The 15000-nt window shown below is 39.6% G+C and overlaps 1 protein-coding gene across 11 annotated transcripts in view; it reads left to right on the forward strand.

Moving 5' to 3' along the window:
- HEATR4 (HEAT repeat containing 4) overlaps positions 1-12259 on the forward strand; it is a 52046-nt gene extending 39787 nt beyond the window's left edge. For 2 of the 11 annotated variants that reach the window (XM_053270419.1, XM_053270409.1), the window contains exon 17: positions 1225-1678. In XM_053270419.1, the coding sequence (XP_053126394.1) occupies positions 1225-1347 (123 nt within the window). In that variant the 3' untranslated portion in view covers positions 1348-1678. Of the gene's footprint in view, positions 1-1224; positions 1679-1791; positions 6599-7950 lie in introns of those variants that run through there. The other 9 variants (XR_008311185.1, XR_008311187.1, XR_008311191.1 and 6 more) reach the window with 9 other exon arrangements.
- Positions 12260-15000: the final 2741 nt, after the last annotated feature.

Consider the following 15000-nt stretch of genomic DNA (forward strand, 5'->3'; position numbering starts at 1 on the left):
TGGCTACACTACACTATTAGTAAATAGTGGGTGGAATACACAACTATTCTTAATTTGAAGAGTGATTTTCATAAAACTTTCAAGTCTTATCTGGATGAAGTGGATTGCCTGTCTTAAACAGCATTCATCCATGCCATGTAAACTAGTGTCAATATGATTAAACCAGCTTAGTGCCATTGAAGTTGTTGGAATTAAGGCACCTCAAGTGAAGCATGCTTTAGTGCTGTTAGATCTACTCAAATACAAGTACTTCAATTTGTATTGCTTGTGGATGATGCTGTTAAAGATGAAATCCAAAGCAAAGTACCAGAAAGTAAACTTCATGGAAGTGGAACTTTCTTCTGAGTAGACACACCTAGGGGCATGCAATAAAGGCATTTGCATTTAGATAACCAGGAAGTTTTTTCACACAGTGCTTAAAAAACCCTTTAGCCACATCTCCATAATAGAGGGGGTGCATTCACATATCGCCAGATTTACCCTGAAGTCCCTGCGAGCTATCATCAGGGAACACTTCACACACAATTTGGGTTTTTCACTGTGAGAGTACAGCCTGTTTTATATTGGGGTAAAAAAAATTCCACTTTTTGTGTTGGGTTTTTGGTAAAGCCTGCTGTGTGGAGAACTTGCCGGAGAAATCAGTCTGGAGTGTGTTTATTGTATGATATCAGTCTAATTGCCTGAATGCAGGCTCGGACTGGCCCACAGGGCATATTCCTGGTGCACCCTATCTGTGGGGTACTCCTGCGCCCTGCCACACTCAGAAGCAGTGAATACTCCTACCCTTAATTACCCATTTTACTCAAAACCTGGCACCCTTCCCACATACATTCCACCGCCCTCTCAGTGCCCCCAGTCTGGCCCTGCCTGAATGAGCATGATGTAGACAGGAATTACTTTACTGGTTACAATACTTGGACACTAATAGCTATGTACTACAGTCCACAAAGTTTAAGTGGTTTGTGGGTTGCACTGCTAATGTGAAAAGGCTAGATATGAATGTAATAGATAACTAATTATAATTAACAAACATCAAGACTAAATATTTTTCACACACAGCAGCATCCAGACGAAGTTAGTCATGACTAAGTCCTACTGAAGTCAGGGACAGCAAGTGTTGAAGAAACTAGAATAATTTGTTCAAGGACTATTTACAAACAAATAATAGAGGGTCTATGTATGTTTTTACTTGCATCAAATCTTTCTCTAATACTTGCATTTCAGCCTTGCCCGAGAATCCCATCAAACCCCTGGACACAAAGAGCCTTCTCAGAGACACTGGAAGTACAGTATGCTGGGAGGGAAACACGTGCCAAAAAAAAAAGCAGACTCCCACAGAGAAACTGAAGGAATCCAGGATCATCAAGAAGAGTGGAGAAGTGCTGCCCATTGTCCATTTTGAGTCATGACCAGTTGGTTACTTAGCTGACCTTTTTACTGTGGGAAAGGAGGTAGAAAACTATTTAGAATATTTGTAAGGTTGTGTACAGACAGCAGCTTTTCAAAGGCTGGGAAGCAGAATTCTAAAGCAATTTGTATGGGCCCCTCCATGGGTCTCTAGTAAAATTGATTCTGAATTCTGGAGCTTCAAATTCTACCTTGACAAAACCAGAACTAGGCCTAGAATTGTGCTGGAACTGTTTTTAAGGCCAAAATAAAAAAAAAGTAGTGTATGGTATATAGTGTGTTAATGTAGCTGCTTTAAGAAAGAGCAAAAGTGCAAAGCTTTGAATCCCTATCAGCAATGTTTCAATTTTTCTTTTAAAAATATTTTCTTTATTTGATAAACAGATTACACCAGAATTTGCTGACCGGTTAGTCAAGTCAATTTTACAACTTCATTTTTATAGGTCTAAGGTAAGTATTTGCAGTTATGAAAATGGAACAAACTGGATTCCTGTCCTCCGTTAGAGAAGCTTGCATTTTCTTCCATTATATTTGCAAAGTTATTAAGCCTATGGTCCTGAATCTGGGCTATTAAGCCTGCAGTTGCAAGGGGGTAAATCCCATTCAAAATAGGGGGACTTCCTTTGAGTAAACATGTTTAAGATTACTGCATAAGCCTCTCCATAGCCATATTGTCTGAATACAGACAAAGGTGCATTGTTGTAAATGCATTTTCAGTTTCACATTTTAGAAGTAACATGGCTCAGATTGATCCATTTAGTGACCCAACATTTTCTGCATATCACCTCTTTAGGTGTTATAAAATGTTGATATCACTCTAGGAGGCTAACAAACAGTCCAATCCTCTGGAGACTTAGCCATGCCTAGCCCAGTAATTTAGATTAGTTTAGACATGCCTAGCATTGCATTTGAACAGATTAAGTTATTTTTCAATAAAAAGCTGTCATCCCATACATAATTCTCATTTAACCACATATCTGGCTTTTTTGTCCATCTTGCCTATATGGCCTCTCTTCTGATGATTCTTTTTCTGGCAAAATATGAAACTTTCAGGACATTATGTTATATAAAATTGAGACTCTACAATAATATAACCAAAACACCACTAGTATTAAGCAAGAAGCAGGATTTCTGGGAAGAGTAGTAGCTTGATGTGAGATATTTGAATGCTGGCTTTTTTACATTGATATTTGGTGGTTTCATGTATGTAAAGGGATACTACCAAATACCTTACAAAATGCCTTTGATGGTTTATAAATTGATTGCCAGCAATTATATTTGCTCTAAGCCTCTGGAAACCCCTGTAGGGCACTGTTCATAATAGGTATCTTAAACATCACACTGTGAGGTCATTCACACAATCAAAAACTGTTCTACACAAGTTTGGGAGCTGTGTGTGCTCCAAATTTTTGGTTGTGTAGAAGCAAGGAAGGAGGAAAACCTTGGTAGAAGTAATTGTGTGGAAGCAAGGTAGGAGGAAAAGCTATCCAGGTTCAGTAAAAATGACCGATGCTTTGGGTGTTCTTTGTGGAACAGTAGTATAAAAGATCTTGGAAAAATATACATTTAAATAAGTGTGTGCAGTCAGAACATGAAAGTGGTTCATAGCAGGAATTCTAAAACTTGCGGCCTCCAGATGTTGTTGGACTCTCATCATCCCCAGCCACAATGGCCTTCAGTTTACAGGAATAATCCAGCAGGAATCTTGAGCCAGCAAGAAATTATACTAGGATGCCAAAGGGCAACAGAAGAATAAAGCCAGAAGAATAAAGCAGGCAGAGGCAAAATGTTTTAAATTGTTTTATCAGAGATAAGAACAAAGAAACAAAAGAAACTAAGAAAAAAAAGTAAAAAATAGTCAAACCAAGCAATTACAATAATTCTCATTACAGTCTGTATACATATAGATGATTTCTTTCCACCAACATCTCCCACTGTGAAAGAAAAAATGGCCACAGAGCTAAAATGAAATTGACAGTATTTACAATAACAACATTAGTGTTCCTGCTATCTACATAGAACAATCTGCATTTAGTTTCTTTACAAGGAGAAACCAAATCTCAGATGAGGTACCAAACCCTGTGATGTATTATATTGAATGAATGGCACCCATGTCTGAGGAAAAAAGTCATCATATTTATTCTTAATATATGCAGTAATTTTAGCCATGATGCATATTCCCAGTTTGAGTTGCCAAGCATCCAGAAATTATAGTTTGTTTCTGCCCATATAATTCCGTTGTTTGATCTAGCTTCACAAACCAGTTAATATATGTAGAGTTAGTGTACCTAACTGTTCAACGGGGTTCTTTGCATTATCATTCTATTGTCAGTAGACTTTTTGGGTGATCTCTGCTTGGCAATGCACCAGCTTGATATGAAGCCAAGATCTGTAATCTAAGGATCTCAGCTTCACATCAGGCAAACTGAAGATTGCCAGAAAAGTTCACATGACATGCTCAGTGCAAGTTTACATGCAGTAGAGCTGGATCTTGGGATTCCTGCTGAACTGACAGACTAATCATGTGAAGAGCCCCAAAGAATCAGTTGGTACATTGGCTTAATCTGGGTACTCCACTTTAGGGATGTGCATGAACTGGCCGATGGCCGGTTTGGTGGCGGGGGGTTACCTTTAAGGAGCAGGGAGGGTGCTCTTAATCGCCGCCCCCACACACATTTTCCCTGTGTCCAAAATTGCTGGCGCGGGGTGGCAGCATACCCTCTTGCTGCCCCAGTCAGCATCAGTCTGGAAGTTGCTGGTGTGTGTGCGCAGCATTCCTGGAAAGATTGTTTTTACCAAACCATAAGCTGGAAGTGATCAAACATAAACAGGAATTCCATGTAGAGACACCACAGTTATGACAACAAGTGAGATTAAAGCTGACAAGGAAGATAAAACCTTCATTGCTTAAAGTACCATGAAAGACACCTGTGTTCAAATGGCTCACCACTAGGTGGTACTGTAGTTTAGAACAATGTTTCACTGAAGATGCTTTTATTTTCCAAACATCAAAGTGATTAAATGAGGGACTGGACACTTTGCCTTAATTAGGAAGGGGAAAGCAATATTTCTTTATGTGGGTGGAGTTCTGAAAAATAATAGTATTTGTCCTACTTATTTTTATACACTATCAAAGTCAAGAAAAGCACCAAAAATTAGTCTTACACTTTTACCTCACGTATAACAAAGCACAACAAAAGGCTATTTCAAAATCTGAATTTTGAGAATTCAGACTTATTTGAAAAATGCTTCTCTCTCTTTCAAACACACACATTTGCATGGGCATGCATGGACACAGTTGCAAAATTATTCAATTCCCTACTACCAGCCACAGGGAGGGGCCATGAATGCTAACCTAAGATTAACAGGTGAGGAGCAAAAAACCAAACTAAACCAGTTGGAGGTTTGCTGCACAGCTAAAAGAAACTAGAGAGATATCTGTTTGACATTTTCTCTTCCACAGGGCACAAGACACACTCTGGATCCTCATTCCCCACTTTTCCCGAGTATCCCTGCAGTAATTTTAGACCTACAAATTCTTGTGCTTCTCCCAGTAGGACAGTAATCCAAGATGACCTTCCCATCAGAGGCCTGTTTCATACATACCTGTTTCTGCTGCTATGTAAATAATCTTCCTTGTGGCATTCAGCTGCTCTTTAACAAAACTCACAGCAGTAGAGAGCTGATATGGTGTTTCTTTTTAAATTTAACGTTAAGGACTCTCTCCACCATAGCAAGTATGTCTTGCTACCCAGTACCCACCTAAATAATACTACTGAGGCTAAGTGAACATAATGGGTTCCTAACACTGAGAACCAGGGGACTTTTAAGTGTTGTTGGGAAGGGAAGTTGGAACATTTCCCCAATACTAGAGAATGTACCCTTTTGCTAAGAGGCTAGTAAAAAGGGACAACAGCAACTGCAAGATAGTTTGATAAGATGGTTAAAACCACATGTAAAGAAGATATATTTAATATATATAAAAGTGGTCTCATAATTAGGGATAGTGTTTCATGTAGATCACTTTCTTACGCTGCTAACCTCTTGATGAAAGTAGCTTTATAATCCAAAATGCCTTTATTTATAGATTAATCCTCCATTGTTTCTTGCGTTAGGGTGAGGCAAACATAGAAGCTTTTTGAATTACCCAATGGGAAACTGGGAACTAGTTTCCCATTTAAAATTTTGTGAAAATATATTGGTGACTAACTGCAATGTCAATTGCATCACCCAATGCTGCTTGTAGTATCTGTGTATATCTGATTTGTCTATATTTGTTTTATTTCAGTCATTCAGTTGGGTGCAACATTTGGAACCATTCCTGATGTCCCCTCCCTATATGCCCTTGGCAGCACACACAAGTATTCAGGCAGCGACCCAGTACTGAGGGACTGAGAGTGTTTAGGCAGGAAGGGCTCCATTCTTTCCTTCTCGAACTCCTCAATCAATGTGATAATTTCCTCATTCAGAAATTGTGAGAGATAACATGTTGTGCTGCAGTAGGAAAGACCTTGTTGCCTGTAGCGTTTCTCACTGCCAGCAGTGAGAGAAGGGCTCTGTTTTGGGGAGAGCAAGGTCCTATTTGCTCTCTGAAGGAGAAAATAAAGCTCTCCAGCTTCTATTAGGAGGCTCTGTTGCAGTAAGCAAACTGTGGATCAGGCTTTGTTTACAATGCTTGATGGGTATCTCCCTCAACAGATCTCTTGTAAGCAGGAAGAAGAAAACAAGGTTTTAGGGTCTTTCTTCCTTTCCAGCTCTAGAAGTATTCCTACCTGTGACAGGACCTACCATCATAAGGTAGATAAATAGTACTCTCTCTTATTTCACAAGGCATCCCCTAGGGAGGGAAACATTCTCTGAGGCCTTCTACAATTTGGAGACTCCTTGCCCTTGTAGGCACTATCATATTCTTCAGTGGATTCAGTATATGTTATGGTTATGGAGATTTATTTATGGAGACATGTTCGTCCTCATGCCAATTCTAGGATACAAAACTGAGCTGAATCAGCAGTAAGCTTTCAACAATCAGAGCTCACATCAGGGGTCAGCTAGTTCAGGCTCTGGCCAAAGACTCAGATTCATGAAAGGGCTCATGGCTGACCCCTGAGATGCTCATTTTAATAAATAAATAAATAAATAAATAAATACAGATGCACTGCATTATAAGTAAAATAGGATGGCAGCTGCCTACACAACTGCTGAACACCACTCCAAGCTGCCACTTCACTGCCACAAGTTTCCACAAAGGTTTAGGGAAGCTTACCTTGATGGTAATGGCTGTAGCCTGGAGTGCTTCCCAGCAGATGCAATGGTAACCACTATAGTAATGGTAACCACTCCAGGCTACAGCCATTACCATCAAGGTAAGCTTCCCTAAACCTTTGTGGGAACTTGTCGCAGTGAAGTGGCAGCTTGGAGTGGTGTTCAGCAGTTGTGTAGGCAGCTGCCATCTTATTTTACTTATAATGCAGTGCATCTGCATTATAATACCCAGAATGTGGGTATTATAATGCATTATAATACCCAGAGTACCCAGAATGTTGGGGGGCAATATGCTAAATCATTGTAAACCGCTTAGAGAGCTTCCAGCTATAGAGCGGTATATAAATGTAAGTGCTATTGCTATTGCTATCTGTCCCTGCTACTGTGTCCAGTGATGCAAATTGTAGGGACAAGGGCATTGCATAAGTATGGAAAGATGGTGGCTGCCAGCACAACTTCTGAACACCACTCTGAGTCACTAGCACCACTGCTGATAAGGTAAGCACCAAACCCTTGTAGCTGCTTACCTTATCTCTGAGTTATTTACTTATAATGCAATGGCCCTGCATACAAGGGTGGGGGCACTGCCAATAGAGAGATGGTAATTGTAAACATAGCTACAGAAGAATATAAAGATTTGGGGAGGCTTATCTCAGCAGTGACCCCTTGGAGAACTCTTTGGCAACTGCACTGGCAGCCTTCATCTTCCTTTGATACAGCTGAAGAGGCATTACATTATAGGGAAACAAGAAGTTCCGGTAAGAACTAATCTGTCTACTTTCCTTTTGTTATAATCTTAATTGATAATTATGAACTTCTACCTCAAGCATTCACACACCCATCATTTTTATTTGGGGTGGATGACATCACAAACTACACTGCTGAGGTGTCCCTGTGTGTCCCTACCGCTGTAGCAAATTTGGTTCAAAGCAGTTAGGCAGTTCACAAATTAACCCACGTGCCTCAAATGTTTATGTGTCTGCCATCTTGAATCGGGGGGAGGGGGTTGATATCCCAAACACCACCATTGAGGTGTCCTACAACAGTACTAAGTTTGGTTCAAATCAGTCCAGGCATTGTGAATTTGATAGGAAACACACTCAGCTTTGTGATCTCACAAGCTTACTTTCCTTAAGGAAAGTAGGCTAAAAAAAGAAAAAAAAATGGCAGTCACCAGTGGAACTGTTCCCACCCTGCTAAAAGCACATGGCCAAGGATCTCTATGAACGTAGTGCCAACACTGTATTCATACAAGATTTCAGCAGCCACTATACCCTACAGATTTCATTACTACTCTGCAAGGAGAGAGAGAGCACCTGCTTAGAAACATCAAAGCTCCACATCCAGAAGGTTTGACAGAAGGATGTAGATTTGACAGAAGGATGTAGGATTGTTGTGCAGAAGAGACCAAGAGTTCCAGTTATAATTCAGATGGAAGGTTTTCCATCTATAAACTTCTACATGAACAAGATGCTGAAAGAATAATGTAGCTGTTTAAATACAATATAGCATTTCAGCAAATGTTCTTGGGTTGGTGTTTTTTTTTTTTTGGTGATGGTTGCACATCCTTATATCAGTAACCAGAGTCAATTAAAGACCCTAATTAGAGTTAAGCACAATGTTGCTCAGATCTTATGAGTATGTAAGCAACATTGCTGAAGGCCCCACACATATACTGGAAGCGAAGATATAAAAGCATGCTGAGCTTTTAGATACTTCTTAATGAGTTGCAAATTATTTCTAAAATAAAATTATGTTTCACAACTGGTTCAAGTACCACGCCCCCCGCCTCATATAGCAGCTTCTGTGGGAAGATGGCATTGTGGTGGCTGGCATTGTTTACTAAATAATTTTAGAAGACATCAAAAAGTATGCATTGTCACAGCATCTAGAAAACATCTGTATGCACATTCAGATAGCACAAGAGTTTTGATCATACATTATGTTCAGACAGTTTATGTACAGTGTATGTAAGTACAGATTATTCATATTATGTTCAACACACATACTGCGTGTTTGAGGGGGCCTGTACTCAGGTTCACTTTTAAAATGAACACATGTACAGTCATTTGGACAAATACAGACGCCTACATGCATCTATATGCAGATGCCTACATGTTTCACAATAGCTGAACAGGGCCAAGACTGCACAGTTTGCAGATTGTCAAGACTTGTATAAGTCTAGCTTCTAAATATTGCACAATTTTCAATAATCAACATTACTGGCAAAGTTGTCAGATAGCTTATTAATACACTTATTTATAGAGAACTTTTCATCAAAAGAGTTTAGAAAATGATTTATATTACAAGAGAATGAAAACATAGTTCTCTGTCCCCAAAGAACTCACACAATCTAAAAAATATACAAGGGAGTCCACCAGCAAACAGCCATTGGGAAATATGCTATGCTGGCATGAAAAAGGGATTGTTGCTATTCTCTTGCGAAGTAGCAAATAATTACTACAATGGCTATGGATATTATGCCACTTTTCAATAGAAGTTCTCAAAGCGGTTTACATAAAATAAAATAAGTTGGTTCATTGTCCCAGGACGGCTCACAGTCTAAAAAGAATCATAAAGTAGACACCAGCAACAACCACTGGGGAAAGACTGTGATGGAATTTGATAGGGACAGTTCTCCCCCAGCTGAATATAAGAGAATCACTGTAACATGTGCCCCTCTGCTCAGTTAACACTGGGGTAATATATTTTATTCAGTTAGCAGGGGCAAAATCCTACCTATTAAATAAATCCACTTAAAGAAGATGCTTCACTTTTAGGTAAAGAACAATTGGTATACAGTACAGAGAAAGGAAATTCAATGTATGAAGTCAAGCCCAAAGTTGTTATTTTATATATTTTATAAGTTAAAATTAGTATGGAATAAAATGCCCAGCACAATCTATGTTTCTTGCAGCTTGAGCCCTGTATTGCCACTTTTGCTGTGCTGCCAAAAGCAAAAGCCTCTCCTGGAAGAAGAACGTTTCCAAGCTTGTCCTTATAGACTTGCATAAAGAGAAGGCCCTGACAAGCCTCTCCATTCAGTCCAATGGCATCCACTATACCAGCAATGTAAGGACACTAGACAGGATTGTGCAATCTGCTCTCCATTGTGCTTGCTGTAATGTCCACTGCTAGATAGCATAGCAAGACTGTTAAGAGCTTGTTCAAAAGCCTGTTTCTCAAGAGCTCCCTGCTACCCTCCCTCCACCCCCTCCCTGCTTCCTCCATCAAGTATGAATGCGCTCACTCAATCAATGAAGCATCTCTTATCTGAGATCTTGGCTTACCTCCAGCTGCAGCTCATGCTCTCTCTCTCTCACTCCAGGATTTTCCCATTCTCTATTTGTAATCCTTAATCCCGGTTATCATGTACACAGGGTTCCACTGAGAAAATGAGCTTTATCTAAATTTGGCCAGTCTAATTGAAGTAGATTAATAAAATCAGTATGGTTAAATTAAAAAAAAAAAGCCAAGTACTAGAGTTTCTGTGAGATATCACTCAAACTGAATGAGAATGAAACTCAAAAAAAGCTACTCAGGGAATACACAAAAGACTAGAAGTTAAGATGCAGGTCATACTTAAATATAAACAGAAAAAGTGATCTTCAGTGAAGCTGTCACATCTCATTTGCAAGGGATTCCTCTAGCTTAAAAAAAGAAGAATTAGATTTATTAAGGATCACTTAATGCTCACAATATCTGACATCCAAGGATTGCTCACTTTGTGCTTTTGAAAAGATGCTATCTGCTGTGTCCCTGTAGCCAGTGACTAAAGACAAAGCTTCAGACTCAGAGACTCCAAGCTTCTTGCTTTTCAGGGGAGGGAGGGAGAGAAGCATACGCAAGGGGGAAATTCAGATAATAAAATGAACAAGGAGAGAGACTGTTAATGGAACTGCTCTGGAGTGCTGGCTAAACACTCCAATCGGGCTTCTGGGCTAACGTCAGGAATCAGCGTGACTATATGGAACAAGTCCACCACAATATCAATTTAAGCAAAGTTTTGGTCTGGAAAATGATGAAGAGGCGGAAGTGCAATATTTGTTTAAAGATAAAAGGGGTACAGGAAGAGGAAAGAAGGTGATTAAGTAAAGCAATACAATTCTAACTAGCAATAATAATAATAATCTCACATAAAGGCATTTTGGCTCAAGGTCCAAACTGTCAATAAATCATCTTAAGGGTTACTGGAGAAAGAATTAAAATGCTGGTTTAAAAAAGGAAAGAGAAGGGGCAAGGAGTTTTAAAGGGATAGGAAGTTAGTATAACTGGTCCTGATCCATTGGTGCATTTGTTGCACTTGCAGGGAAATACCCAGGCAGACCTCCTTGCAGGGGTAGGACAGAAAGGCAGGAAAAAGAGGCAAGTGGCGCAGCGTGACCACTTGTGGGCTGAAGAAACAGTGTAGTATAGGTCTGTGTAAGTGTCCTTTTTCCTTGAGCTCCAGGAGTTCTCTGGGTGCCCCGAGTGCTCTAAGAATGTGTTTGGATTTGGGATACAAACAGGCAAATTCATGCCCTGGGGGCCACACAGAAGTCAAGCACCGTGGCTGGTGGGGCTGAAACTTGTGTGGAACAAAGGAATTAATGTTTACATGAATTCATCAACTTGGGTGTAATCCTGGGGAACAAAAGGATTTTTGTTCCCCGGGATTTTTTAAATTTTAATGTGATCTGATTTTTGTCTTTTTTATGAATTTTAATTGTGTTAAAATGTTTTAATTCTGTACACAGCCTAGAGATTTTTATACTTGGTGGTATAAACATTTTTTTTTTAAACAGATGGAATGGTTTGGAAGGAAGTGTACATGTAAGTTTGAAATGGTGAACTTAAAGCTTATCTGCCAACCAGGATGTCTCCAGGTGGAGGGAGATATGGTTCCTTTGGTGACTTCACCTTGGCCCTTGTCAAAACCGTGTTGATGGTGGGATTGGGATGTGCCGTGCTTATCGAAGTTCCTAAGGAGACGATTAGCAAGGCTACTTCTCTTTTGCAAGAAGGGAGTTAACTATTTCCCTTGTGAAGGTCTCCTTGACCCGTGGTCTACTTTGCTAGCTTTCCTTCTCTTTTGACTCCCTACAGTCGCTTGTTGTTCTCACCTTGGGTAGCATTGCCCCATGTTTGCTTGTGCTAAGCAACCAGATTGCATAGTTTGCCAAATGTGAGCATGTGCCGAGTTCATGATTCTGTGAACTCAGGTATCCAAGATATAGGCTGTGAGCCCACAGTTCCAAATCACATAGCGGGATGCTGACTGCAGCCTCAAAATAAGCTGTTCTGGCAACAAGACTGGATGAAGTCATTGGACTATGTTATTACCATGTGCAAATACAACAGAAAGAGTGTACAGAGAAGCTGCCTGCACTCTGAACAAAGAGTAATGGTAGCTGAATGTGCCCAAATGTTCTTGGCAATGTACAGGGGCCAAATAGGGTGGTCCTCAAGGGTGTGTGTATCTTTAACTTCATTATGGCAGAGTTTTGGCAGATCTTGCTTCTCCAGTCATTGTTAAACTTCTCCCTCCACTATGTTTTTCTCTCTTAAAAATATAGGATATTGCACTATGAATAAATGAAACTGCCTTATATCTAGTCCAACTATTGGCCTATCATTCCCAGTCATGTCTGTTTTGATCAGCAGTTCTCAGAGTCTAGGCAGAAGTCTCTCTCAGCCCTATTATCAGAGCTCCATTTAATTTGAAACACTCAAACAATAGCTCCTCCCAAAATCTTTTATGGTACAGCCCTCTACTCCATCTCAGTCAGGACAACAGGAGGATTTGAACTCATAGGACTTATTTTGGTATTATTTAGTTAAGGGGTTAACTCTGCCTTATACAGAATCAGACCATTGGTCCATCTAGCTCCATATTGTCTACACTGACTGGCAGTGATTCTCCAAGGTTCCAAGTGGGAGTCTCTCCCAGCTCTACCTGGAGATGCCATGGAGTCAACCTGGGACCTTCCACATGCAAGCAGATGCTCTACCATCAAACAACAGCCCCATCCCTTAAGGGAAATACCTTACAGCAAATAGTGCTCAGTAGTAGCCCATCCACATGGAAACCAGGGTACTTAGCAGAGGGAACAATTCATGCTTACTACCACAAGGCCAGCTTTCCTCCCTACATAATGTAATACGTAGGGCACAAACCTAATGACAGACCAAAACTAAACCATTGAGCCACAATATAGGCCAGTTTGAGAATACAGTATTGGTTCTATTTGAGGTCTTGCCTTATTGCCTTTTTTTTTTTTTAAGGTGGAAATAAACCTGAACACTTTCTGACCACCATAAAAATCTGAAAGTTTAGTTCAAGTTATCCTCCTTTTCTTCTCCATCAGGCCAGGTTTCTATTATTTCCCCCCATTCTTTTCCATTTAAGATTAGTGCAGGAAAATTATGGCACTTAAAAAAATTAGTAATGACTATGAATTAAATATTCAAGGAAGAGGTTTTAAAAATGTTCATTGCAGCCTGTATTTCTGAACTTTAATTTTTTGGAGCAATTACCTTTGTTTACTATTATAATTCCAACCCATAGCTACAGCACCGTTAAAAATGAGGCCACCCCATGACACAAGGATAATGTCTACCATTGGAATGAAGGTTTAAAGTTCGATGCCTTATCTAAACTTATTTGTCAGCAATAGTGAGATCAGAGTCCCCTTTCAATAAGTAGGGTGATGCTGACAAACCCTTAACTAAATAATACCAAAAGAAGAGCTAGCCTTACATTTGCAAAACTATTTTAATTCTATAAAAATTAGAAACATATGAAAAATGATTTCAGTGGCAAGGAATTAATATTGTCTGAATATAGTGACCACAGTTCAATACAAAATTATGCACATTTACCCCCATGGATTTCAGTGGGCTTTTGGATTATTACCAGCAGGAATATGCAAAGCTTATACCGAACTGGACCATTGGTCTTTCTATCTCAATATTGTCTCCTTGACTGGCAGTGGCTTTCAGGCAGAGGCGTCTCATCATCTGCTACCTGTTCCTTTTTAATTGGAGATATGTGGCTGAACCTAGGAGGGTTCTTCAGCAAGCAAATTTTGTACCACTAAGCTATGGCTCTAGCCACCTAATGGTGCAGCGGGGAAATGGCTTGATGAGCAAGCCAGAGGTGCCGGTTCGAATCCCCACTGGTATGTTTCCCAGACAATGGGAAAGACCTATATCGGGCAGCAGCAATATAGGAAGATGCTGAAAGGCATCATCTCATACTGTGTGGGAGATGGCAATGGTAAACCCCTCCTGTGTTCTGCCAAAGACAACCACAGGGCTTTGTGGTCACCAGGAGTCAACATCGACTTGACAGCACACTTTACCTTTAAGCTATGGCTACCAATGTAAACTTGAACTGTAAGTTAAAAAGGACAAGGAACAACTTGTAAAATATGAACTAACTACACTTTTCTACTGCTCACTTTCCTGTCCATTTTAAATACTTTAATGAGATTTTATGCCCTGAGATATTATATAGGGCAGTATATAAATGTGACAAAATAAAATAAATCACTAGCATTAAGAAAAAGAAAAAACACTCCTTCCAACTGCTGCTGTTAATTTTCCATATAAAAGTAATTTTGACCAATTTATTTTTGTCGTAAAGCATCTTATTTCCCTCTCATGTACTGTGTTCTACACAATAGCTGTTCTGTTTTTCTTCCCCATAAACATTTTTATTCACAACTGGACCATGATGGTGGCTCTAGAAAGGAATCATATACATGACTTTCAGATACTTCTGAGAGTGCAAATGTCTTTGGAAGGAATGCTCAGCATCTCACTAGTTCCATGTCAAAGCCTACATTGTAGAAGTATTTTGAAGACTTGCAATTCATGTCTAACCTGAGGGCTACTGATGTGTATTAAAGCATTCCAACGGGAAGTTTGACAAGTGACTTGCAATAGTATTTTCATAATAATATGACTGATTCTAAAGTTGGAAGTGACCCTTATCTTTAGTGGCTCTAAATCCAGTCACAGTTTTCCATGTAAGCAACTTCTTTTGTCACTCATAAGCCTTCTGAGAAATATTTCAAGTAACTGAAAAGAGGTCTCCTAGTAAGGTAAAGAGACAGGAGAAGGCAGACAACTTTTAATTGTATGCTTTGTCTTTTCCCATGAGGGTTATATAAAATTGCCTCACTGGTTTAGATCAAAGGTCTGCCTAGTCCACAGGGTTGATAAAAATAGATGATTTTTAATTTAAAAAATGGAATTAAACACAATTCATAAAAGAACCTAGGTCAAATATATTATGAATATTAATCATAACCTAATTTTAAGAACATGTTAACAGCATTATATGGG

This window comes from Hemicordylus capensis, chromosome 1, assembly GCF_027244095.1.
Source record: "Hemicordylus capensis ecotype Gifberg chromosome 1, rHemCap1.1.pri, whole genome shotgun sequence".
Taxonomy (NCBI): domain Eukaryota; kingdom Metazoa; phylum Chordata; class Lepidosauria; order Squamata; family Cordylidae; genus Hemicordylus; species Hemicordylus capensis.